The sequence below is a fragment of the Scyliorhinus canicula genome, chromosome 10 (genome assembly GCF_902713615.1).
Source record: "Scyliorhinus canicula chromosome 10, sScyCan1.1, whole genome shotgun sequence".
In the NCBI taxonomy this organism is placed as follows: domain Eukaryota; kingdom Metazoa; phylum Chordata; class Chondrichthyes; order Carcharhiniformes; family Scyliorhinidae; genus Scyliorhinus; species Scyliorhinus canicula.
Window position 1 is genome coordinate 43,394,691 of NC_052155.1, and position 26,743 is coordinate 43,421,433.

The 26,743-nt window shown below is 46.8% G+C and overlaps 1 protein-coding gene across 2 annotated transcripts in view; it reads right to left on the reverse strand.

Moving 5' to 3' along the window:
- Positions 1-26,743, reverse strand: part of zc3h3 (zinc finger CCCH-type containing 3) — a 315,450-nt gene that overhangs the window by 131,000 nt on the left and 157,707 nt on the right. For both annotated transcript variants that reach the window (XM_038808835.1, XM_038808836.1), the window contains exon 5: positions 25,202-25,386. In XM_038808835.1, coding sequence (XP_038664763.1) covers positions 25,202-25,386 — 185 coding nt within the window. The remainder of the gene's footprint in view (positions 1-25,201; positions 25,387-26,743) is intronic.

Here is a 26,743-nt window from a genome sequence, read left to right on the forward strand (position 1 = left end):
TGGACGAATTGTGTCCTAGGTTGCTGTGGGAGGCGAGGAAGGAGATTACAACGGCCCTGATACAAACTTAATTCTTCTCTGGGCACTGGAGAAGTGCCAGAGGACTGGAGAACCGTGAATGTGGCCCACTATTTAAGAAAGGCTGTAGGGATAAGCCAGTGAACCACATGCCAGTGAGTCTCATGTCTGCGGTAGGGAAACTAATGGAGAAAATTCTGAAGAGATTCTGGGGGCGATTCTCCGAGCCCCGTGACAGGCCGGAGAATTGGAGTAACGCCCCGTGCCGGCGCGCGATTCTCCGAAATGCGGAGAATCGGCACCATTTGCGCCGGTGTGTTTGGCGTGGCGCCGGCCGCTGGAATCGGCGGGGCTGCCGATTCTCCGGCTCGAATGGGCTGAGCGGCCGCTTCGACACGACAGAGTCCCGCCAGCACTGTTCACCCCGGTTGCTGCCGGCGGGAAGTCTGCGGGAACGCTCGGGGTGCGGCCTGCGGAGTTGGGGGGGGGCATGCTCCCTCACCGGGGAGGTCTCCGATGGTGTCTGGCCCGCGATCAGGGCCCACCAATCTTAAATTGGTCTTAAATCTTGTTAAATTGTGGTCACTTCTCCTGAGGTGTTCATCAACATTTAGCTAACCTATCGAAGCTATACCATTACGTACAACTTATAAGTGGCCGACATGGTAGCACAGTGGTTAGCACTGTTGCTACATAGTGCCAGGGTCCCGGGTTCGATTGCCGGCTTGGGTGACTGTCTATGCGACCCAATGTCGTGATCAGTCTGTTGATTTGTCGGGTGTGTTCCTTGGTCGGATCTGCGGGTAACTGTCTGTAATGTGACCCTAAATACATTAAAGAAGACATCCTCTATGGACAAGCCCTCTGTATACACAGAATCTGCTCAGACGAGAAGCGTAAGAGACATCTACAGATGCTGAAAGATGCCCTCATACGAATGGGTTATGGCGCTCGTCTCATTGATTGACAGTTCCAAGACCCCACAGCAAAAAACCGCACTGACCTCCGCAGGACACAGCCGACAGAGTACCCTTCGTCGTCCAGTACTTCCCCGGAGCGGAGAAACTACGACATCTTCTTCGCAGCCTTCAACATGTCATCGATGAAGATGAACATCTTGCAGAGGTCATCCCCACATCCCCACTACTTGACTTCAAACAACCTCAAACAAATCATTGTTTGCAGAAAACTACCTAGCCTTCAGAACAGTGACCACGACACCACACAACCCTGCCATGTCAATCTCTGCAAGACGTGCCAGATCATAGACATGGGTACCACCATTACACGTGAGAACACCACCCTCCAGGTACGCGGTACATACTCATGAGACTCGGCCAACGTCGTCTACCTCATACGCTACAGGAAAGGATGTCCTGAAGTGTGGTACATTGGCAAGACCATGCAGACTCTGCGACAACGGATGAACGGACATCACGTGACAATCGCCAGGCAGGAATGTTCCCTTCCAGTCAGGGAAAACTTCAGCAGTCAAGGGCATTCCGCCTCTGATCTTCGGGTAAGCGTTCTCCAAGGCGGCTTCAGGACGCACGACAACGCAGAATCGCCGAGCAGAAAGGTATAGCTAAGTTCCGCACACATGAGTGCAGTCTCAACCGGTTCCTTGGATTCATGTCGCATTACATTCACCCCCCCACCATCTGGCCTGGGTTGCGAAATCCTACCCACCATCCTGGCTTGAGACAATTCACACCTCTTTAACCTGTGATTATCCCTGTCTCCAATTGCTCCGTCTGGACCTGTAGACTTAATTACCAGCAAAGACTCGCATTCAAAGTATCATATTGCATCTTTGACTTTGTCTATATATTTCCGGAATCCACCTCTTCATTCACCTGAGGAAGGAGCAGTGCTCCAAAAGCTCGTGATTCGAAATAAACCTGTTGGAATTTAACCTGGTGTTGTGAGACTTCTTACTCTGCCTTTATAGACCTACTAACATTCTTAGAGATAGGTGTACTGAATTTTTTTTGAATTCCTTTCTGTTTGTCTCAATTTATTCCCTCTCATGGTTGTGTTATTCCTCGAGTCTGAATAAATGAAATGCAGATGAAATGAAAATCGCTTATTGTCACAAGTAGGCTTCAAACGAAGTTACAGTGAAAAGTCCCTCGTCGCCACATTCTGGCACCTGGTCAGGGAAGCTGGTACAGGAATAAAGCTCGTCGTCTTACAGTTGAAGTAGATGTTTTATTTTGAGTTTGTTCTCTCTCCAGCGCTTATACTATGTTACATCTGAGCTGCCTGACTGTGTCCTGCCAACCAGCTGCCGTTCCTGTGAAGAGTCCCTGACTTCCTGTTTGGCTGTATTTATACGTCTCCCGTGCTCCTTCTAGTGATTGCTTAGTCATATTGCATTTACATTGGCCCCTTGTATATATACACAGCTATGCAGATCACTACATCCCCCCTTTTTTTCCTTTACATATTTTCTGTCCAGTCTAAGAAAATTGTACAGAACAGTTAGATTACCTATGATATGTATATCTGTACAAGTGGTGATGATATTGGTTATTATAAAAAGCCAATTAATATTTAGGAGTCCAATCTTAATAAAAACATTTATGAGTCCAAACTTTATGAATTTGTTCGGTTGTGTTTTTTTTTGTTGTTGACGTGGTGATATTGATATTGTAACTTCTTTGTGAATGTTGTCAGTGTTCTTGTGTTTTAAGTAACCAACAAGTCATCACGAAGTGTTCGAATGGTCGAACCACTGATGTTGACTGACGTGGACTTTTTTCTGTGCTTTGAAATGAAAAATAAAAAAATGAAAAATGAAAATCGCTTATTGTCACAAGTAGGCTTCAAATGAAGTTACTGTGAAAAGCCCCTAGTCGCCACATTCCAGCGCCTGTTCGGGGAAGCTGATACGGGAACTCAAAATAAAGCATCTACTTCAACTCTAAGACGATGAGCTTTATTCCCGTACCAGCTTGTGGTATCGATTTAGTGTGTCGTCTGCCTTGAAAGCTGGTGTGCTCGTTTGTTCTGGAGCAAATGCAAATTTGTGAGATTCATTGTTATGCCATGGTACGCTTGTGCTCTTGTCATTGTTTTTGAGTGTAATGTTGCATTGTCCTTCATGTACGGAGTTGTACCATGTTGTACAGGTCGTTGTTTCATTGTTGTTGTTTCTGCTGTTTCTGTCTCTTATTTTCGTTGTCGTTCTTGTTGTTTTTGTTGTGTTTGTTATTATCGTTGTTGCTGCTGTTGTTGTCTTTGTTATGCTTCTTGTTGCTGTTCTTGTAGTTGTGCTTGTAGTTTTTGTTGTTTGTCTTGTTGTGCTTCTTGTTGTTGCTGTTGTTGTTCTTGTTTCTGTTGTGCTTCTTATTGTTCTTATTGCGCTCAATGACTGCTCTGTGTGGATAATTTGAGTCATTCTCCAAGTTACTGGTGTCAGTGTCCTCTGTGGTATCTGCTGTTTCATTGAGCGTTTCTTCTTGAGGATTGTGAGATTGATCTGATGTTGCATTGATCTTGGTGACATCGGTCATCTGTGGTGGATTTGATTCCTCTTCTTTGCATCCTTAGTTCTCCTCTTCTGGAGTTATTCCCGATACATTTGAATCATCTTTGGTTTCTTGGTGCTCCTCTTCGAGAGTCAAAATCTTCAAGATTTAATTTTCTTGTCGGTCGTTTAGAGTGGATGAGGTTTCAATTGACATGGTCTCTCTGGACTCATGAGTAGCCCTACTCTGATTGTTGAATGCTTCTGTACAGACGAGCAGAGACCTGTCAGTCTCGCTGTGATCCTGCACATCCTGTATGTCGATTGTGATCACAATGTCACTGTTTTCACAGACAGTTACATTGACTTCTTGTTGATTATGTGAACTTGGTAGTCTTTCATAGTCTGCTTCTGATTGCTCAGATACGGTGGGTAGATCTTCATGGTCTTGTTCATGCATGGCGTTCACTATGGAGTCTTTAATTGCTTCCATTTTGGAGTCTGTCAACTAAGCTGTCTGTGGAGGCTTGCGTCGCTCTCTCTGTGGAGTCATGTTGTGTTCTCTCTGTGGAGTCGATCTGTGCTCTCTCAACGGAATCAGCCAGTACTCTCTATGTGGCATTGTTTTCGTCTTGGGTATTTGACAGGTTGCTGCCATCCAATGTATTGACAACCTGACATTGCATCATGGTATTGGGTTCATCTACCATGAGTAAAGTTGTGTTGAACTTTGAAACCGTGTTGCTGATGCTTTGATCAGCATATCCAAATTACTCAGCCATGTCTGAGTAGTATTGTTCGATAAACAAATCATCTTTTTTTTGTTTCAGATTTGTTATCGTTCTCTTCATGTTCAATGAACAAATCATCTTCTTTGGTTTTGGATTTGTCATTGCGCTCTTCACTTTGGGTGGTGCAAACCGCTTGTTCCAGGGTGCTGCTAAAGTTATTTTCAACTGCTGGTAGAAGTTCAGGCAATGTTGTACCTTTTGAGGTTGAATTTGGTGGTTTTGTGCCTTCAAAAGTCTGGTTTGTGATTTTCAGGCATTTCCTCTTTAAGTGGGTGCGGTCTGCATCTGATGATGTCATGACCCCTGTGACATAAAGCGGAGGAATAAATTGTGCTTGCGCAATTCAATTTTCCTTTACTGTGCTCTTTTTTATAAACTGCGCATGCGCAGAGCCATCTCTGCACTGTGCAGTCTTTCTTTCAACTGCGAATGCGTGGCGTGCGCATGCGCAGATCGATCGGCGCACGGTGTTCGATGTTCTGCTGACTGCGCATGCGCGGCTTGTGCATGCACAGATCGATCTGCGGCAAAAACTTTTTTTTTTTTAAACTGTGCATGCGCGGCTTGAGCATGGCAGAACGGTCTTCGTGCAAAAAGGATGATTTTAACTGTGCATGTGCGCCTGCGGTTTCCTGCGCATGCGCAGACCCAGCTTTGTGTCTTTTGTTCCCCGGGCAGTTTAAAATGTGCTCAGACGCCCTTTTAACTTCATTAGACACGTGGAGAAGAACTTTATCGGCGTTTTTTCTAGGTAAGCACTTGAAGTTACTTTTTTCTTGCGATCTGCACTTGTCAATTGCGATTTCTGTTCTGGTAATGGCTGTTTCAGTTTCACATCACTCATTCCCGTGCAATTTGGTCTCCAAGCATTGAATGTCTTAAAGCAGCATTGTTACTGGTGTTACAGGACTCTTCAAAGTTTTTCAGTATTACTTCTAATTTGGTGTTGTCTTCACCTTTCAAATATTTAAAGCTGTTATATAGTTCTCTAGCTTTATGTCCTGCGAGGAGCAGTGCTATTTTCATTTCTTCTGAGGCTGTTTGCAAATCATAAGCTATGATATATATGTCGAACATTTGTTTAAACCTTTTCCAGCTATGACTTAAATTACCGGTTGTGTTCAGCTGCGGTGGTGTTCCAACAAATTCCATTAAATCAGATAAGTTCTCCCACGTCGAATGTCCGGTACGAGTTTTCTTGTCATTTTGATCTTTCTTTGCCTGCATTTTGTGTAATCTTATGGTAAGCGTTCTGAAGTCGCCTGTTCCATATGTAGTCCTGGTGTCTGAATAAAGCTCGTAGTCTTACAGTTGAAGTAGATGCTTTATTTTGAGTTGGTTCTTTCTCCAGCGCTTATACTATGTTACATCTGAGCTGCCTGTCTGTGTCCAGCTCACCAGCTGCCGTTCCTGTGAAGAGTCCCTGACTTTGTGTTTGTCTGTATTTATACATCTCCCGTGCTCCCTCGAGTGATTGCTCAGTTGTATTGCATTTACATTGACCCCTTGTCACACACAGATATGCAGATCACTACAATGGTTAGAGGATAATTAAAGTCTACCAAATTAAAAATTTAGTTATTCCTACAAATCCTTATAATCCTATATGGGAGTGGGGGAGTGGGCTTCGGTAGAGTGCACTTTCAGAGGATAGGTGCACACTCGATGGCCACTTTCTGCACTGTAGGATGTCTATGGATCCTCAAAACCATACTTTTAGCCATGCATTGATTTCCCTTTACCTTCATGAAAAACAGAAAAAGTAATCATGATGCCATCTACAAAATCCTAAACTCCTCAGTTGATTTTGCAGAACTCCCTGCCTTTCTTTATCGACCTCATTGGTTCCCATAGACCACAATAACTAGCTGCATAAAACTCCTACATTTTGTAGTGACAACAGATCACTAGTCTAGTCTATTTAGCACCCAATTCTTTTCCACATCAAATTTCATTTCAAGAAGTCCTTATTCTCAGTCTGTTAGCACTTCATGGGCAGGATTCTCTGGTCACCGACGGCAAAATCGCATTCGGCGATCGGCTGGAGAATCCCAGTTTGCGGCAAAATAGTGGACGGCTCCGCTTTTGCGATGCTCCACCCCTCAAAACGGCGTACTTGAGGATTGCACCGCATGCCGTTGGGATGGCCTCAGGACGTCACCGGAGGCCCTCCCCCGATGGACCGGGTTCCCGAAGGCGCAGAACACGTTTGATTTGTTCTGTTTCTCGTGGACCCAGCGTGGCAACTGCGGACTGTGTCCAGGCGAGCCCCTGGCCGAGGGAGGGGCTGCAGCGAGGGCTGGAGAGACTGGTGGGGGGGGTGGCGAGTGGGACATTATTTGGCAGCCTAGGAAAATATGGCCAGTGTGTGATGATATGCCTGTGCACAGTTTTGTATATAGTTGTCTATCAATGTATAGTTATTGATGTGACCTCTAACCAGCTGGTGGCGATAAGAGATCTGCCATGTGAATTGAGATATCTGGCAGTTGGTAGTAAGTCGTACAAAAGGATGGACGCACTAGAAGTAGCTCCAGCAGAAATCACTGAATTCATTTATCCGTTACGGTTTGTTTCACAACTCGTTAGTTATCTTTCCATGTGTCAATCCTGTTAATAAATCATCTTACTAGTCAAGGAACTAGATGTCCTGTGTGCATCAGTACTATGGCCATAACACAGTACATTGGGCAGCACTGTGGCTTCACAGCGCCAGGGTCCCAGGTTCGATTCCCCGCTGGATCACTGTCTGTGCGGGGTTTGCACATTTTCCCTGAGTCTGCGTGGGTTTCCTCTGGGTGCTCCAGTTTCTTCCCACAGTCCAAAGACATGCAGGTTAGGTGGATTGGCCATGATAAATTGCCCTTAGTGACCAAAAAAGGTTAGGAGGGGTTATTGGATTACGGGGATAGGGTGGAAGTGAGGGCTTAAATGGGTCGGTGCAGACTTGATGGGCCGAATGGCCTCCTTCTGCACTGTATGTTCTTCTACAACAGTGGTGTCATTGTGACATTTAGGAAACAAAATTATGCATTTAAAATAATTGAACACATATAAATCTGATGTGCGTATACATAATTGCATGCAGGATATCAGAGAGGTCAGAAAAGAAAAAGCTGGCCTAGATGTGACTCAGGCAAATCTCTATCCAGACCTATCTGGCTTCCCTATAAGTACCCCATTTTCCGAATCTACCAAACCAGTTCCATCATAAATCCATAATTAAACACATGCTAAATTGGCTCAGTTGCAGCACTTCCTTCTAGTTCAGATTGGAACACTCTTGTCCCATATCAGGCTTGAGCTCAAAATGTAAACTGATACTTCAATGCATAATGCTGCTTTCTTTTTCATGAGGCTTTAAAACCGAGGGATCCGCCCGAAGTTAGAGAAGCAATGGAGAGCTGGTAGCTTTTAGATGCCCTGTTGAACAATTTTCCCTTTTAACCATCAAACCACTAAAAAGAGACAAAGGTTATTTTTGCAGAAAGTGTTGGAAATGTTCAGCAGGTCTGGCAGTATCTGTGGAATAATGTTTTGAACCCAATGTGACTCTATATTTAGACTCCTCGAAAAAATTATGTGTTTTGCTTTTCTATCAGTGGTTATTTTTGTAGTTTTAGACTGACGCAGAAGAGCTGCTATGTATGCTTGCTTAACAAGCCACTGCCCCAGTAACTCATTGGGTTACACATTTTCTAAATACTTCCAGCTATGTGATAGGATGTGATTAAGAAATCTTACTGAAGACCTGACATAAGTCTCCAGTGATGTTGTTCCAGCATCTTGTACTTTTGGGCTCAGCAATTTTAGTGGCTCAGTCAGTATTTAAGAGAAAATTATGAAGTGTTGGCTAGTGTAGGCTTGAGAGATGAACAGATACTTCCAACACTGATGAAGGTTCAACTCAATTTGATTAACTACCTCCTAACTAACTAACACACGATGACTGTGGGTCTAAATGATGCTAACTTAAACTAGAGACCTAGGCCTGGTCCGAACCAGTTGATTCTCTCAGCACGTGGTGCGAGTCTGTGCTGGGCTGGATGAGTTCTTGTTACACTGAGAGGCAGCACCCAGAATGAGCGGGAACCGTGGTGCCCCCTGCCTTTATAGTGTGTGTATTCTAACTGGTGATTGGCTGTGGTGTTTGTACATGTTGATTGGCCCCGTGTGTGTCCATCAGTGTGTGTCTGCACCATGATATACTGGTGTATATTGTGACAAATTCAACCCAAAATTAATTTTCATAAGTGGGAGAAACAATAATAATCTTTAGTGTCACAAGCAGGCTTACATTAACACCGCAATGAAGTTACTGTGAAAAGCCCCTAGTCGCCACATTCCGGTCAGTGCCAGTTCGGGTACACAGAGGGAGAATTCAGAATGTCCAATTCACCAAACAGCACGGCTTTCGGGACGTGGGGGAGGAAACCGGAGCACCCAGAGGAAACCCAAGCAGAGAAGGGGAGAATGTGCAGACTCTGCACAGTGAACCAAACCGGGTACCCGGGTCCCTGGCGCTGTGAAGCAACAGTGCTAACCACTGTGATAACATGCCACCAAAATACAGTGGGTGGGATTTTCTGGCCATTCCTGCTGGCGGGATTTTACTATGTGCACCTCCACTACAAAATGGAGTGCCCTCAACGGGAAACTAGTGGGGAGTAAAACAAGCATTTTGTTGCTATTGCCCTCACAATGACCTACATGTGCGAGGTTGAATTTTCCGTTCTCACAAAGAAGACGATTTAAAGGAATTGGCTGAACTCTGCACTTGATATGTGCATTGCCCTCTCCTCCTGTGAACCTGATTGGGGTGACATGGTGAGGACTAAGTAGGCTCCCCTTTCGCATTAAAGGTAAGCGAACACGGCGACCAAGCGAAGGTCGGTCAGTTGGCAAAAGTGGGTCCCAGGGAAAAAAGTTTGGAAACTATTACTTTAGGGGATCTTCTTGGTTATACCACTGTATGAGCAGCAAGGCTGACCTTGCAGAGACCCATACGACACCAGCGATCAGTACAAGTTATCTTGACTACCTCATAAATATGGCTAAGAAACTTAGAATTTGACTATTAGACAGGCTTTATAGCCCTAGAATTTCAGATGGTGCTATTATTGCAGCAAAGCATCAACCGGAATACCATTGTGCAGGAAAATAACTATAATTCTAGAGTTTTCTTGGAACGGAAGTCATGTCTTCTCTAATGAGTCTTCTCTCAGTCTCCCTTGTATATGCCAAGCTTTGTCTCAAGGTCAGTTTAGCAACTTCCATATTGGTCTAATTCAGCTTCTTTCTTATGCCAGATCTCATGCAATGGAGAGATGGAGCAAAAACTGCTACATTTGGGAAGGCCAGGTTTTTGCAAGTATAAAGTTTAAGTTTAGGCTTGAAATTGTTGCTGGATGCACATCATCAGCTGGGCAAAGTGATGATTGAATAGAAAGTTGACCACAAAGCTTCTTTCTCTTTTGCTGTCTCCTGCTAAACTATTCCAAAACTTGGGACAAGACTGTTTTTTAAAAAAAGCACCATTCCTCTCTAATACAAAGTTTTAACAGTGCCATAGATGATTCTTAAACTTGGAATTATGTACCTCCATTACTGAGGTCTTGTGGTACTGTGGGTAGTGTCCTTGCCTTGGAGTCAGAAACTCTAGTTCGAGTCGCACTTCAGGACTTGATGGCCAGGGACGGTGCAGTCATAACCCGCTCAAAAAGGTTGATAATTGACTTGCGCATCCTTTAATACATGACAATGGCAAATGGTAAGAGCAGGAGAGACTCTTGATCAGCCATGTGATGGAAAGCTAGAGCGTGGAACACCGCTATCCATAGTTCCAGACCACATTCAGGTGAAAGTGCACACTGCCACAGCAACTCAGACCCCGAGGGATCTGTAACACACCACCACCATCCCCATTACTGGGAAATGCATCACTGGGAATTATTCAGTGTATAAGATCTAAATTTTAATTTCCTGTCATGCTGTTGGTTAATCCCAGCTGTCGTGCACTCAAATTGGCCTCAGTACCTGAAGAGAGAATTCAACTCTCACTGGCTACAGGACCATTCTCAAAATTACCGCTATTTGGATATATGCAGGAAGCAAATTGAAGGGCATTGTCTGGACACAAATTCTGCACTACAATAACTAGGTCATGATGGTAGTTTGAGGGAGTTTGTATAAGGCCCATGCAGATAGTGTAATGAGCAGAAAGAAACATAGAAAGGGTACACTGACTGAGAGATTATCACCTCGGACCTCATGACATCACACTTATTCAAAAAAAATCAAGTAGTAAAGAAAGGCAGAGGCAAGAATTGCAGAGGCTGCAACATTAATTGCAGACATTGCTTAAAAGGAAAGCATTCAAAATAAAAATGCCACAGCAACCCAGGAGACTTAATTGGAGAAAACTGTGTTCAGCTGAGCTATGAGGAATAGTGAAAGACCAAATCATAGAATTCCTACAGTGCAGGAGGCTATTCTGCCCATCGAGTCTGCACCGACCCTAGAGCACCCTATGTAGGCCCACTCCCCTGCCTCACCCCCATAAACCCACCTAAGCTACAAAACCTTGGACACTAAGGGGCAATTTAGCATGGCCAATCCAGCTAACCTGCACATCTTTGGAGTGTGGGAGGAAACTGGAGTACCCAAAGGAAACCCACGCAGATACAGGGTTAAAGGTTAAGGGCAGCACGGTAGCATTGTGGACAGCACAATCGCTTCACAGCTCCAGGGTCCCAGGTTCGATTCCGGCTTGGGTCACTGTCTGTGCGGAGTCTGCACATCCTCCCAGTGTGTGCGTGGGTTTCCTCCGGGTGCTCCAGTTTCCTCCCACAGTCCAAAGATGTGCAGGTTAGGTGGATTGGCCACGATAAATTGCCCTTAGTGTTGGGTGGGGTAACTGGGTTATGGGGATAGGGTGGAGGTGTTGACCTTGGGTAGGGGGCTCTTTCCAAGAGCCGGTGCAGACTCGATGGGCCGAATGGCCTCCTTCTGCACTGTAAATTCAATGATAATCTATGAAAAGTGCAAACTCCACAGTCACCCAAGACCACCATTGAACCCTGGGCCCGGGCGCTGTGAGGCAGTAGTGCTAACTACTATGCCACCGTGCTGCCCTATTGGGCTATTTCATTGGGGTGCCTCCTAAATGTGACACTGGGGAGCCTGGAAGTTATAGGTCTAAGTCTCATGAAATGAACAAACCACCCAAGGCAGATTTGTACCAGACGCAAAACAGTCAGTATCAAGACTTGCCTATAATGGGTCAATCCAGGTAGGCTCCCATTGTACTCAATTGAAGCACTAGAGGATGAACTGGTTGTCTCCGGAAGCAGCCAGCAGTAATGAAATAGAACATGGCACGTCAATGTAGAAGAAGATAATTCAAAATTTTAAAGTATCAGTGAAAACTCTTATACACAAATCCTGAAAGATATTAGGAGCAAAAGAAATCCTCCAACACTTTCCTTTGCTTTAAAGCAAAATCACAGCCTTGGAACATGGAATTGACTGTGCACAATTCTATTAACACAAACTCTCTACCCATTCATTTAATTTTGAGGGAGGTAACCACAGGTTTACTTGCAGCTCTTCAATCTTCCTCAGGAGACTGAACAAGCAAAGAGATGGAGGATATAACACAAGAATCTATGAGAAATAATTTAATCTCTTGAGTGAGGTGAGCTGATAATTCATGAGCAGCAAAGTGGGATGCAAACCATGTTCCACAAGTCTGCACAACATACCATATGTTAAATTAAGTGGGTGAAGAACTAAATGTAACGTTAATTAGTTAATGAGGGAAAAGAAAAGAATGAATTTAATAGTGCATAGTATTCCTCTGTGAGTCTAGTTCAGCTCAAAGCAATGCAAGTTCTAATGATTTTTCAGGGATATGGGTTCAGGCTGATACTAGTTCAGGGGCAGAATCCCAATCCAAGTCTTGCTCAAGGGGTGCTGCAATAAACTGGTGGCACAGATCGGTGAGTGGCCATGATTCTTCCCAAATTTCAAACAACTCACTGTCGAGGCAGTGAAGAGGAAAGAAAGCAACCATGGGGACAATAACATTACTTTTAGAAAGGGCGTTTTCACTTGCTTTCTGGAAGCTTTGATAATCAACCAGACATTTGAGCAGCATTTCCTCACCATTTTCTGCTGAGGAAAGGGGAATAGAGTAACTTGATCAATATCCAGGAATCAGGCTGATTGCAAGTGTTGTTATACAAAGGAAAAAAAATGTTTCAGCAGGGCAACAGATTAAGCTGGAGTTGCCAACGGCCTGTTTCATACTTGTGATTTCATGATGAAATAAAGGAAAAACTGGGGAGTACCACCTTGGAATCATATAAATGTTTTATTAGATTGATTTTCAAAGAAAACTAGCTCTTATAATTACAATAAAAGAGGTTACTTGTTTAATGTACTTGCAATTTAATATTCAACATGCTAAAAGTCTGTACAAATCATGCTAAAACTAAGGTACTTAGTTAGCTTCCCTATATTTAAGTGACATGAGCAGCAGGTGAATTTTCTTATTTTAGTAAAGTTTATTAGTGTGAGCAAGGTTTATTATCTAATAGTTAGGGGAATAGCAGGACTGCTCTGACCTCTGGAGTGCACAGACTGTGCTATATTAGAATTCCAGGACACTTCCCATGTCCTGGAAAACCATGGGCGGAATTCTCCGCTTCTGCGAAAAATCGGGAAGGCCGTCGTGAACTCAGCCAAGTTTCACGACGGCCTCGGCGGCCGCTCCTCGCACCTAATTCACCCCCACCCGGGGGGCTAGGAGCGGCCCTCCGTACCTCTCGGCCGCTGGGTCAAGGCAGCGCGCCGAGAATGACGCGGCCGGCGCGCCTAAGTGACGTCAGCCGCGCATGCGCAGATAGGCCGGCTCCAGCCCCCGCATGCGCGGCTGACGTCACGATGGCTGACGGCTCAAACCCACGCATGCGCGGTTAGAACATAGAACATTACAGCGCAGTACAGGCCCTTTGGCCCACGATGTTGCACCGTCCTGTGAAACCCCTCTAAAGTCCCTCTACACTATTCCCTTATCGTCCATATGCTTATCCAATGACCATTTGAATGCGTTTAGTGTTGGCGAGTCCACTACTGTTGCAGGCAGGGCATTCCACGCCCTTACTACTCTCTGAGTAAAGAACCTACCTCTGACATCTGTCCTACATCTATCTCCCCTCAATTTAAAGTTATGTCCCCTCGTGCTGGACATCACCATCCAAGGAAAAAGGCTCTCGATGTCCACCCTATCTAATTCTCTGATCATCTTGTATGCCTCAATTAAGTCCCCTCTTAGCCTGCTTCTCTCTAACGAAAACAGCCTCAAGTCCTTCAGCCTTTCCTCATATGATCTTCCCTCCATACCAGGCAACATTCTTGTAAATCTCCTCTGTACCCTTTCCAATGCTTCCACATCCTTCCTATAATGTGGCGACCAGAACTGCACACAATACTCCGTCTTCCCCTCCGCTGCCCCGCAAGACGTGGTGGCTTGATCTTGCGGGGCGGCAGAGGGGAAAGAGTGCGTCCCTTTGAGACCAGTTCCCTCCCGAGCACGGCCGTGGTGCTCACTCCCCTCTCCGCCCCCCACAAGGTTCAATCCAGCTTTTGGCGCCATGTTCATGTCGGCAGCGACCAGGTGTGGTTGCCGCCGTCGTGAACCGGTCGCGAACGGCAGACCGCTCAGCCCATCCGGGCCGGAGAATCGCCGGTCGCCATGGGGGCGTCTCGTGAGTCGCCCGGCCCTCCCGTGATTCTCCCACCCGGCGTGGGGAGCGGAGAATCGCACACCATATGTGCAGAAAGTGTCATCAGTTGCAGCGGCTCAAGTTTCGGTTTTTGGAGGTGTCGTTGTGGTGCATCTGTGAGGATGAGGGCTCCAAGGAAAGCAAGATTACATTCATCCTGCAGCAAGAGAGTATACAGGGAAAGAGGGAATGGGTGACTAGACAGACAGGAAGAAACAGGCAAATAGTTCAGGAATCCTTTGAGTGCACCTCAGTCTCCAACCAGTATTCAGTTAAAAATACTGATGAAAATGTTGGCTCATCTGGGGAATGAAACCAAAACAAAGTCCACGGTACCAAGGGTGGCTCAGCTGTACAGGGTGGTGGAGACCTGCCACAAAGACACCTGGAAGAACAAACGCGATACAAACTCAATAGTTGGGGGACATAAGTGTTTCTGCAGCTGCGGACATGAATCCAGGATGGATTGTGCCTCCCCGTTGCCAGGGCCAAGGATGATTACAGGGGAGAGGAGAAAGAGATGAAACGCCAGCCAGTGGTATGGAAAATGCAGGGGAAACAGTGATTCCGTCTTGAAGTCAGAGTTTAGGGAGCTAAATAGGAAATTAGCAAGCAGGAAGTCATAAGTAGCACTCCCTGGATTACTCCTGGTATCACACGCGAGTATAAGAGGATAAAGATGAGGAATGTGTGACTGGAAAGATTGTGCGGCCGGGCGGGGGGGGGGTTAGATTCCTGGACATTGAGACCAACTCTGAGGGAGATGAGACCTGTAAAGACAGGGTCAGTTGCACCTAAAAAGAGCAAGGTTAAATTCCTTGATTTGCAAGTTCTGCTGGGAGGGTTTAAGCTAACTTGGCAGAGATATTGGAACCAAGGAGCAATATTGGGGAGGAATACTGAGGTGCACAGAATACTGGGAGTGACTGATAGGACTAAAGTAGGGTGTATTAAGTTTTTAAGTGAGTTCAGAGTCGACTTCCGGTGGCGGCTATGAAGGAGTAAGTCGCACATTTGGTGGCTCCAGCTTGGGTCGGACGTTTGGACCTTTTCCCCTGATTTTCTACCGGACTTGAACTGTAAAACTGAAGACAGAGGTAATTGTGTACTGAATTCCCACATCGGTGCATGGAGAGAAGGACTAGAAGTGCTCGTAAAAGCAGAATCAGAAAGACAGAGAAGGCTTGGGCTGAAGCTGCAGCGGGAGACAGCATGGCGGAGGACCGGACCTCTGGTTTGTCGACCCAGCAGTCAACGGAGCAGCTGATGCACGTTATTCAGGAAGGCTTTGCTAAGCAGAAACAGGACTGCTTGGACCCGATAAAAGAGTCGATTGAGCGGCTGGAGTATCGATTGGACGCCCAAGATCGGGCGATCCAGAAGGTGGAGAAGGCGCTGGCTGAGCAGGAGGAACATGAAACTACAGTGGAGTTGGAGGTGGGTATGCTGAGAGACCAGCAGAAGAAGCTCCTGGAGAAGGTGGAGGACCTAGAGAATAGGTCCTGCCAACAGAAGTTGAGAATCGTGGGGCTCCTGGAGGGGTCCGAAGGAGCGGACGCTGGGGCATACATCGCAGATATGTTTGAGACGCTGCTGGAGGATGGGGCATTCTCCCCACCCTTGGAGGTGGAAAGGGCTCACAGAGCGCCGCGAATGGGAGACCCCCGGAGAGCAATGGTGGTGAGATTCCACAGGTACTTGGATAAGGAGCGCATTCTACAGTGGGCCAAGCAGACACGGAGCTGTAAGTGGGAAAATAGTATCCTGCGGGTCTACCAAGACCTGTGTGTGGAGGTGGCCAGGAGAAGAGCAGGCTTCAACCAGATTAGGTCGATCCTTTTTAAGAAAGATGAAGTTCGGACTGTTGTATCCGGCCCATCTCTGGGTCATGTACGAGGAACAGCACTTTTATTTTGAGTCGTCTGAGGACGTGTTGGACTTCGAGAAAAGGAAAAGACTAGTGGTGGACTGGGAACTTTTGAACTTTGCTGCAACGTTCATGGTTTTTTTCCTTTTTGTTTCTCTGTTCTTTAAAGAAAGTTTCTCCATTTTTGTTTTGTGGAAGCTGTTTGTAATGTCTTCTGCATTGATTTGGGATTTGGACCAGTGGCAGAGCTGAGTGAGTTAAAGTTTCCATTTGCACTGTTGAGCGATGGAGGTGTGCTTGTTTAAATTTTGATGTTTTTCTGTCGGGCAACTGTGTGGGGGATCAATTGATGTTGGAGTATGTTTGTATGAGCGGGGGCTAGCTGGGCGGGCTAGCTCACGGAAGCGCAGTGGGAGGTGTGCATATGTTCGGTTTATCAAAGGGGTTGGGTTACAGAGTGTTGATACTGGGGGGGGGGGGGGGGGGGGGGATGTTCTGCTGACGAGGGAGGGACTTGGGCCAAGGGACAGAGAGGAGTTTGGGGGCGGAGGCCGCCTGGGGACAGACCGGTGGAGGCGCGGAGCAAGGGCTGGAGGCGGGCCCAAAAAAGGGGATGTCTGATCGGCAAAGGGGGGGGGGGGGGGGGGGGGGGTGTGTGTGTGTGTGTGGCAATAAGCCCCCCCCAACTAGGCGGATCATCTTGAATGATGAGGGCTAAATGGGCCGGTCAAGAGGGCACGTGTGTTCGTGCATCTTAGGGAACTGAAGGCGGACGTGGTAATGTTGCAGGAGACACACCTTAGAGAAACTGACCAGATTAGATTGAGGAAAGGCTGAGTCAGTCAGGTCTTTCACTTGGGACTGGATTCAAAGACTAGAGGGGTTGCGATCCTGATCAATAAGCGGGTGGTGTTTGAGACGGGTAGAATAGTTTCAGATGTGGGAGGTCGGTACATTATGGTCATTGGGAAATTGGAGGGGGGGGGGGGGCAGGTGGTATTAGTAAATGTGTTTGCGCCAAATTGGGATGATGTAGAGTTTATGAAGAGGATGCTGGGAAAGATACCGGACCTGGATGCGCACAGGTTGGTCATGGGAGGGGACTTTAACTCAATTATTGACCCTGGCTTGGACCGGTCAAGCTCGAAAACGGGCAGGGTGCCAGCAATAGCAAAGGAACTAAAAGGGTTCATGGAGCAGATGGGGGGGTGGATGGATCTATGGAGATTTGGGCAAGCGAGGGTGAAGGAGTTCTCCTTCTACTCACACGTGCATAAAGCGTACTCCCGGATCGATTTCTGCATTTTGAGCAGGGCCTTACTGGCAGAGGTGGTGGACACAGGGTACTCGCCGATCACAATCTCAGACCATGCACCACACTGGGTTGACCTGCAGGTTAGTAAAGACAGTAACCAGCGCCTGCACTGGAGGTTAGATGTGGGACTTTTGGCTGATGAAGGGGTGTGCAAGCGGCTGAGGAAATGTATTCAGAGCTACCTGCAGGTTAACGACACGGGGGAAATTTCAGCAGCAGTGGTCTGGGAAGCACTGAAGGCAGTGGTCAGAGGGGAGCTGATCTCGATACGGGCCCATAGGGAGAAGGTGGGCAGGGCAGAGACGGACCGACTGGTAAAGGAGATACTACAGATCGATAGGAGGTATGCGGAGACCCCAGAGGCAGGGCTTTTAAGGGAACGACGGAAGCTACAGGCGGAGTTTGGCTTGTTAACCACAGGGAGGGCGGTGGAGCAGCTGAGAAAGGCGAGGGGAGCGATCTAGGAGTATGAAGAGAAGGCCAGCAGAATGCTTGCACAGCAGCTTAGAAAGAGGGAGGCAGCCAGGGAGATAGGGAAAGTAAATGACGGAGATGGGAACCTGGTTGGAGATTCAGCAGGGGTGAATAAGGCGTTTAGGCATTTCTACAGTAGGCTGTATAGGTCGGAAACCCCTACGTGGCCGCAGGCACTTCTTGGGGGGGCTGAATTTCCCAACTGTGGACAGGGAGCTGGTAGAAGGGCTGGGGGCCCCGATCGGGTTGAAAGAGATAGTGGAGGGTCTGAAGGCCATGCAGGCGGGTAAAGCCCCGGGGCCGGACGGGTACCCAGTGGAGTTCTCTGGAATATTGGGGCCAGTGTTGATGAGGATGTTCAATGAGGCAAGGGAAAGAGGGTTGCTGCCCCCAACGATGTCACAGGCCACGATTTCGCTGATTCTGAAGCAGGACAGGAACCTGGAGCTGTGGGGGTCCGACAGGCCGATATCCCTATTGAATGTGGATGCCAAACTGTTAGCCAAAATTTTGTCCTCCCGCATTGAGGATTGCGTTCCGGACGTTATTGGAGAGGACCAGACGGGGTTTGTTAAGGTTAGGCAGTTTCTGGTCAATGTAAGAAGATGTGATCATGATGCCCTCGGAAGGTAGGGAGGTGGAGGTAGTGATCGCAAAGGATGCAGAAAAGGCTTTTGATTGGGTAGAATGGGATTATCTGTGGGAGGTACTGGGATGGTTCGTATTTGGGCGGGGCTGTATTGACTGGGCCAGGTTGTGGTATCAGACAAGTACGGACGAATAGAACAACATCGGACTATTTTAGACTGCACCAGGGGACGAGACAGGGATGCCCCCTCTCCCCACTGTTGTTCGCGCTAGCTATAGAGCCGTTGGCAACTGCTCCGAGAGCCTCAAGGGGCTGGTCTGGGGGGAGATCACAGAGTCTCGCTCTATACAGGCGACCTGCTTCTGTATGTATCGGACCCATTAGAGGGGATGGAAGAAATCATGAGGATTCTGGGGGAATTTAGCCGGTTTTTGGGGTATAGGCTAAATATGGGGAAAAGTGAGATGTTTGCGGTCCAGGCTTGGGGACAGGAGAGGCGATTGGGGGAGCTGCCGTTTAAGATTAGTAGGGGGAAACTATAGGTACCTAGGCATTCAAGTGGCACGGGAATGGGACCGACTGTATAAATTAAATCTGGTCCGGCCAGTAGACCAAATGATGGGACGCGCTCCCGTTGTCATTAGCTGCGAGGGTGCAGGCGGTGAAGATGACGGTCCTCCCGAGATTCCCTTACGTGTTTCAATGTCTCCCAATCTTTATTCCGTGGTCCTTTTTTTAAACGGGTCAACAAAGTGATCACTGGCTTTGTTTGGGCGGGCAAGACCCCGCGGGTAAGGAAAGTAATGCTTGAGTGGAGTCGGGGAGAGGCCGGGCTGGCACAGCCAAATTTTAGCGGCGAATATAGCCATGATCAGGAAGTGGGAGGTGGGGGAGGGGTCAGCATGGGAGCGTATGGAGGCGGGTTCATGCAAGGGCACCAGTTTGGGGGCGTTGGTAACTGCACCTCTGCCATTCCCGCCAGCACAGTACTCCACCAGCCCCGTGGTGGTGGTGGCCCCGAGAGACTGGGGATAATGGAGGAGACATGTGGGAGCAGAGGGAGCATCGGTCTGGTCCCCAATCTGTAATAATCACTTGTTTGCCCTGGGAAGGATGGATGGGGGGTCCGGTTATGGCAGAGAGCAGGGACTGAGAGGATGGGGGATATGTTTGTAGAGGGGAGCTTTCCGAGTATGAGGACGCTGGAGGAGAAGGTCGGGTTGTCGAGGGGAAACAAATTCAGGTAACTGCAGGTGCGGGACTTCCTACGTAAACAGGTGTCAACCTTCCCGCTCCTACCGCTAAGGGGAATTCAGGACAGGGTAGTTTCCAGAGGGTGGGTAGGAGAAGGGAGCGTCTCGGACATTTACAAGGAACTTATGGGGTATGGGGAGACGCAGACCGAGGAGCTGAAGCGCAAGTGGGAGGAGGAGCTGGGAGGAGAGACAGAGGATGGCCTATGGGCAGACGCGTTGTGTAGAGTCAACGCGTCCGCAACATGTGCCAGGCTCAGCCTGATACAATTCAAGGTCGTTCACCGGGCTCATATGACAGTGGCCCGGATGAGCAGATTCTTTGGGGTGGAAGACAGGTGTGCAAAATGTGCGGGAGGACCAGCGAACCATGTACACATGTTCTGGGTATGTCCGAAGCTTAGGGGATTTTGGCAGGGGTTTGCAGATGTCATGTCCATGGTGTTAAAAACAAGGGTGGCGTTGAGTCCAGAGATGGCGATTTTTGGGATGTCAGAAGACCTGGGAATCCAGGAGGAGAAAGAGGCAGACATTCTGGCCTTTGCTTCCCTGGTAGCCCGGAGACTGATACTATTAGCTTGGAAGAACTCAAAGCTCCCGAAGTCGGAGCCCTGGCTATCGGACATGGCTAGCTTTCTCTGTTTGGAGAAAATCAAGTTCGCCCAGAGAGGGTCACTGTTAGGGTTCGACCGGAGGTGGCGACCGTTCGTCGACTTCTTCGCGGAAAATTAATCTTCATCAGAAGTGGGGGGGTTAATTTAGCTTAGAGTAGGGGGTTAATAAAGGTGAGACCTGGAAGGGAGGGAGACGCCTTTTGCACTATGTTTATAGTTTCATGTACATTGTTTACTGTGTTGTTATAATACCAAAAAATACCCCAACAAAATGTTTATTAAAAAAAGTGAGTTCAGAGTAAGAGCTAAAGTAATAAATTCTAACTTTGGGTTACTGTGTATATATGAGAATACACAAGAGTGTGATAAGTGAGTTTGGTGAGTTAAAGGCATAAATGTGAATTTCCAATCACCTCCCATTATGGCTCCATGATTTTGATGTGGTCAACTAGAAATTAACAGCACTTAATTCTGTTTGAAGTGGTCCAGGAGCTGTCACTCAAAGCTTGAATTTCCCCTGGACCACTGCTACACGAGCATCAAATGTGCCTACTGCTCCATTCCCCAACCACACTTTGGCAAATTCGATCTAAGTCGGTACTCCTACTTCCGGCTTACAAACAGCAGCTCAAGCGTGTTGAACCAGTCAAGAAAGCCGTGCCATGCTGGTCCGAGGCATCAGAGGACATTCTCCGCGATTGCTTGGAGTCTGTGGACTGGTCTATATTCAAAGCCGCAGCAGCTAACCTGGACAAGTACGCAACCACCATCACAGACTTCACCAGTAAGTGTGTCGAGGACTATGTACCAAAGAAGACAATATGGGTGTTTCCCAATCAGAAACCCTGGCTCAACCAAAGATCCACTCCCTGCTAAAGTCCCAGATGGAGGCGTTCAAGTCTGACGACCCTGACCTGTATAAGAAATCCAGGTACAACGTACGGAAAGCCATCAGGGATGCAAAAAGACAATACCTGATCAAACTAGAGTCCCAGGCCAACGATGTCTATGGCAGGGCTTACATGATATCACAAGTTACAAAGCAAGGCCAGGTGGAATCAGTGGGGCTGGAACATCCCTCCCCGATGAACTGAACAAGTCCTATGCCTGCTTTGAACAGTCAGCCAATACATCATGCCACCTTCCCCAACAGCCCTGGATACACTCATATCCACTATCACAGCCTCGGAGGTTAAGAGCTGCCTTCTTGAAATTAAACCCGCGGAAAGTGATGGGCCCCAACGGAGTCCCTGGGTGAGCACTCAGAGCCTTCGCTGGCCAGCTGGCAAGTGTATTTGCAGATATCGTCTCCGCTCGGAGGTCCCCACCTGCTTCAAGAAGACCACCATAATATCAGTACCAAAGAACAAGGTAGCATGCCTCAATGACTACCGGTCGTCCCGAGTCTGTTCTCATAAAATGCTTAGAGCAGTTAGTCATGAGGCGGCGGATGAACGCCAGCCTCCCAGACGGTCTCGATCCACTGCAGTTCGCCTACCGTGGCAACCGATCCACAGCAGATGCTATCTCTCTGGTCCAACAATCAACACTCGAACATCTCGACAACAAGGACACCTACGTCAGACTGCTTTTCATAGACTACAGCTCCGCCTTCAACACCATTATCCCGACGAGACTAATAATCAAACTCTGCAACCTTAGACTTGACCCCTCCCTGTGCAGCCGGATCCTTGAGTTCCTCACCAACAGACTGCAATCTGTCAGGATAGGTAACAGCACCTCCTCCACAATAGTCCTCAACACCAAGGTCCCGTAAGGATGTGTGCTCAGTCCTCTACTGTATTCCCTATACACACACACGTCTGTGTGGCAAGATTCAATTCCAACTCGATCTATAAGTTTGCAGATAATACGACAGTGGTGGGTCGTATCTCAAACAACGACAAATCAGACTACAGAAGGGAGATAGATCAATTGCCTGTCTACATCAATGGCTCTGAAGTGGAGATGGTCGATATGGGGGTCACCATCGCCAACAGTCTGTCCTGGTCCACTCACGTTGATGCAACAGTCAAGAAAGCCCAACAACGTTTCAACTTCCTACGGAAGCTAAAGAAATTTGGCATGTCGGCATCAACTCTCACAAACTTCTACAGATGTACCATAGAGGGTATCCTATCCAGCTGAATTACAGCTTGGTATGGCAACTGCTCGGCCCAAGATCGCAAGAAACTGCAGAGTTTGCTGAACTCAGCCCAACACATCACAGAAGCTTGACATCCTCCCATTGACTCTGTCTACATCTCCCGCTGCCTCAGGAAGGCAGACAGCAATGTCGGAGATCACTCACACCCCGGCTTTGCCTTCTTCCAGACCCTTCCATCAGGCAGAAGATACTGACGTCTGAAGACCCGCACATCCAGACAGGAACGGCTTCTTCCCCACAGCTACGAGACTCCTCAACGACTCTCCCTCAGACTGATCTGTTCCCTGTATGAACATTATTCATGATGCCCTCTGCTGCTCTTGCTCATGTATTGCTTGTTTGGTCCCTTGTTACGCACTGTAACTGATCACTATTTGTTGATGTACCATTTGTCAATGTACTCTGTCGATTATTCTTCTGTCTACTATGTACATACTGTGTACGTTCCCTTGGCCGCAGAAAACTACTTTTCACTGTACTTCTGTACATGTGACAATAAATATCAATCAATCAATGTTTATAAGCATTGTCATTAGAGAACTTTGAGTTACTCAACCATGAAGAAAGATAAGTGTAACAATGCTGAAAGCAGCGTGTATGAAAGCTGTCTATCACAGCCTAGTAATATTAATATTAAAGACAAATGAATGGTTTGCAGCTCAAAGATTTGAGGGGATTTAAACACAGCTGACTGGTTTTCTCTCCAGGAATTGATAGGTGGTGCTTTCTTTGTTTGAGCCAGCAGATGTATTGCCCAAGTAAGTGTTAAAGCAATAATGTTTTCATTGAATGTGTATGGACTGCTCTCTAACTTCCTGACAGGTGTATGCCTTCTGGGGGCTTCCTGATGGGTGTCTGTCTTCTTGGTGGGGGGTCTTTTTATTTAAGGGGTCTCTGTTGGGCGTGGCCCTCTGATGGACTTTGGGGACAACTCCCTTCAAGAGGTACTCCCTTGGCCCACTGTGAGGTCTACCGCATCAGGGCCACATTTGTTAGGACCAGGAGTAATTCTCACTCATGTGATTCCCAGCACAGAGGACCAGAGATTCATGCAGACCCAGAGAATATGCTGGCCAACCTGCCAAGTGGGGCACGAACCTTGATTGCGCCCCAGAGTAGCCAGAGCATTGGTAACCAATTGGCACCGTAACAACCACTGGAATCTCTGCCTCATCGGAACTCTGCTACCAGCGGCGCGAGCTGGAGCATTTCACACTCCCTAAGTCGCAATTTCTTCTTCCTTCGGGTTGTTTGTTTCGGGAATTCTCTTCCAGAGAAAAATGGAGCCTGATTTATGGAATATATTCAAGGCTAACTTAGACAAATGTTTCATTGACAAGGAAGTCCAGGGTTATGGGGAAGAGGCAGGAAAGTGGAGTCAAGGTCACAATCAGATCAGCCATAATCTTACTGAATGGCAGAGCATGTTCAATGCGCCAAATGTTCTTCTCCTACTCTTTATGAAAAGAATATAGACAGGTTGATGGAATGGGGGACGAATGGCAGATTAAATGTAATGTAGAAATGTGAAGTGATTCGTTTTGGAAGTACACGGAGGTAATGAAGGGTACAATTCTGAAGAGAATGCAGGACAGGTTGAGACTGGTTAATAAATCATGCAACATCCTAGGTATTATTAATGGAGGCATAGAGTACAAAAGCAAAGACATTATGTTGAACTTGTACAGAACACCGGTTCGGCCTCAACTTTTTAAAAAATTTGTTCATGGGATATGGGCGTCACTGGCTGGGCCAGCATTTATTGCCCATCCCGGAGGGCATTTAAGAGTCAACATTGCTGTGGATCGGGAGACTCATGTAGGTCAGACCAGATAAGGACGTCAGATTTCTTTCCCTAAAGGACATTAGTGATCCAGATGGGTTTTACGATAATCAACCATGATTTCATGGTCATCCTTAGACTTTTAATGCCAGATTTTCCAATTTAAAAAAAATTGAATTCAAATTGCAACATCTGTCATGGCGGGATTTGAACCCAGGACCCCAGAGCATGACTTTGGGTCTCTGGATTATTCGTCAGCGATAATACCACTATGCCACTGCCTCTGCCCAGTTCTGGGCATCACACTTTATGAAAGATATGAAGGCATTCGAGAGAGTACAGAAAAGAATACACGATGAGAATTTCAGTTACGGTACATAAGTAGATTGGAGAATTTCCTTGGAGAGGAGAAGATTCAGGAGATTTGACAGAAGTATTCAAAACTTTGAAGGGCGTGGACAGTGTAGATAGGGAAAAACAGTTCCCACTGGTGGAACGATTGAGAACCATAGGGAATAGAATTAAGGTAATTGGCAAAAGAAGTAATGATGACATGCGGGAAAAAATCTTTTGTGCATAGCGAGTACTTCAGATCTAAAATGCACTGCCTGAGAGTGTGGTGGAGGCAGATTCAGTCCAGGAATTCATGAGAGAATTGAATAAACATCCGAAAAGAAAGATCATGCAGTGCTACAGGTAAAAGGCAAGGGAGTGGCATGAGGTGACTTGCTTCTTCGGGGTGAACGGCTTCATTCTATGCTGTAACAGTTGTATGATTTTGTGCAGCATTTGCATCCCTACTTTAAATGTGGTCATAACACAAATATATCCATCACTGCTTTTTCGAGTGCTTCTGATTTCTCAGCAAATCATTTAAAAAGCAGACCCTTCCATATCATTACATTTACATCACAGTCTCTCAAGGAGACAACACAGGACATTCAAATGATTAAAATCAGGAAATAAACTCAAGTATTGGGTATTTAAAATTATTTTCAATTCTACCAGGTTTGGATCGCAGTCGAAGTGTCCTCGTTTATTGATCATTTCAGGGCAATTTGTCGCTTTACCTGATTTCACAGTGCTCCTTGCACTCGTGACTCCACTTTTGATGGGATTGGCACAGCTTTTAGAAAGCTTATTGGCTGAAACACGGTACAGCACTCCCCCGATGCAGCGCATGCCTTTCATCTTCCATCTCTGCTGAAGGAATCTATAATTGCTGCTCAGTCTTGCTCGGTTCAGAAGTGGTGACCTGCAAGGAAAGGAAAGAGAAAGCTTCAACAAAACAAGAATGGGATGTGATCCTGGTGAAAAAACACTTCCAACTTAAACTACGTCCATCAAGTCTCCATTGGTCTCTGTCAATAGCATAGTTTCTTTTTATCTTTTTAATCCAAAAACTCAAGATTTCGCTGCTATTGTAGGACATGGAAAATTAAATGACAGCATATAGTAAGAAGGTAATTATTATCTGCATTCATACAGCTCCAAAGTATCTTTCAGAAAAATGAACAGCAAGTGGAGGAGAACACTTCATTCACACTACAGACCCATCTCAGTCACCACAACTGCAGTATGTCAATGCCATTTGTAAAAAACAGTAAGAAAATAATAGAAATAGATGTCGGGCATTTGGTCCTTCAACCTGTTTCACAAATCAACAAAACCTAGACTGATCTATCTCATCCTACAATCCCCATAACCTTTAATTACCCGAGTACAGTACTCAGAAATTTATCAACCTTAGCCTGAATATAATCGATGACTGAGCATCCACTATTATCTGGGTCGAACATTCCAAAGTTTCGCAAAGTTAGAAGCAAAAAATTTCTCCTCATCTCGGTCCTACATGGCCAACACCTTATTCTGAAACATTTACCACGTCAGCCCAGCAAAATATTCTCAGCATCTACCTCATCAAGCCACTTAAAAGTTTATATATTTCAATTAGACAACATCTTGTTCTAAACTCCAAGAAATATAGGTCTATTCAACTAAATCTCCCCTCAAAAGGACAAACCCACAACTGTCAGAAAACTATGGCGATGTTGGACACCCCATACGCCCTCTCTCTCAGCAGACACAATTTTTAAAACCACAAGTGAACCACGCCATCAGGAACTTGGCCCATCAGAGGCGGAGAATCGCAGAGGCCCTGGGGTCGTGCTCGCTAATGATATGCAAACTGTGTCTACCGTACTTGCATTCCGGAACGCATTGACACCGATGTTGTGGTGCTGGAGCATTGCGATTTGGAGTCAAATCGGCGCCTGCCGCAATTTCGGCGTCGGAACCGACTCTCCACCCAATCGCCTTTCCCGATTTCAGCGTCGGCTAACGGAGAATCTTGCCCAACACGTTTAAAGCTCACTGCAAGGACTGATCTCATAATCTAGGTTAACAGTTCAGTGCAATACCAAGGGAGCGACACACTGCTGGAGGTGCAATCATTCAGATGAAACAACTGTCCACCCAGTTAAGTGGATGTACTATTCTAAAGTCAATATTAGAGCGAGAGGTAGGAGGTTCTCCTGCTGTCTGGGCCAAGATTCATACTGCTGACATTATTAAAGAGTAAGTCCTGTGGATATCGTTCTCCAGCATTTTCC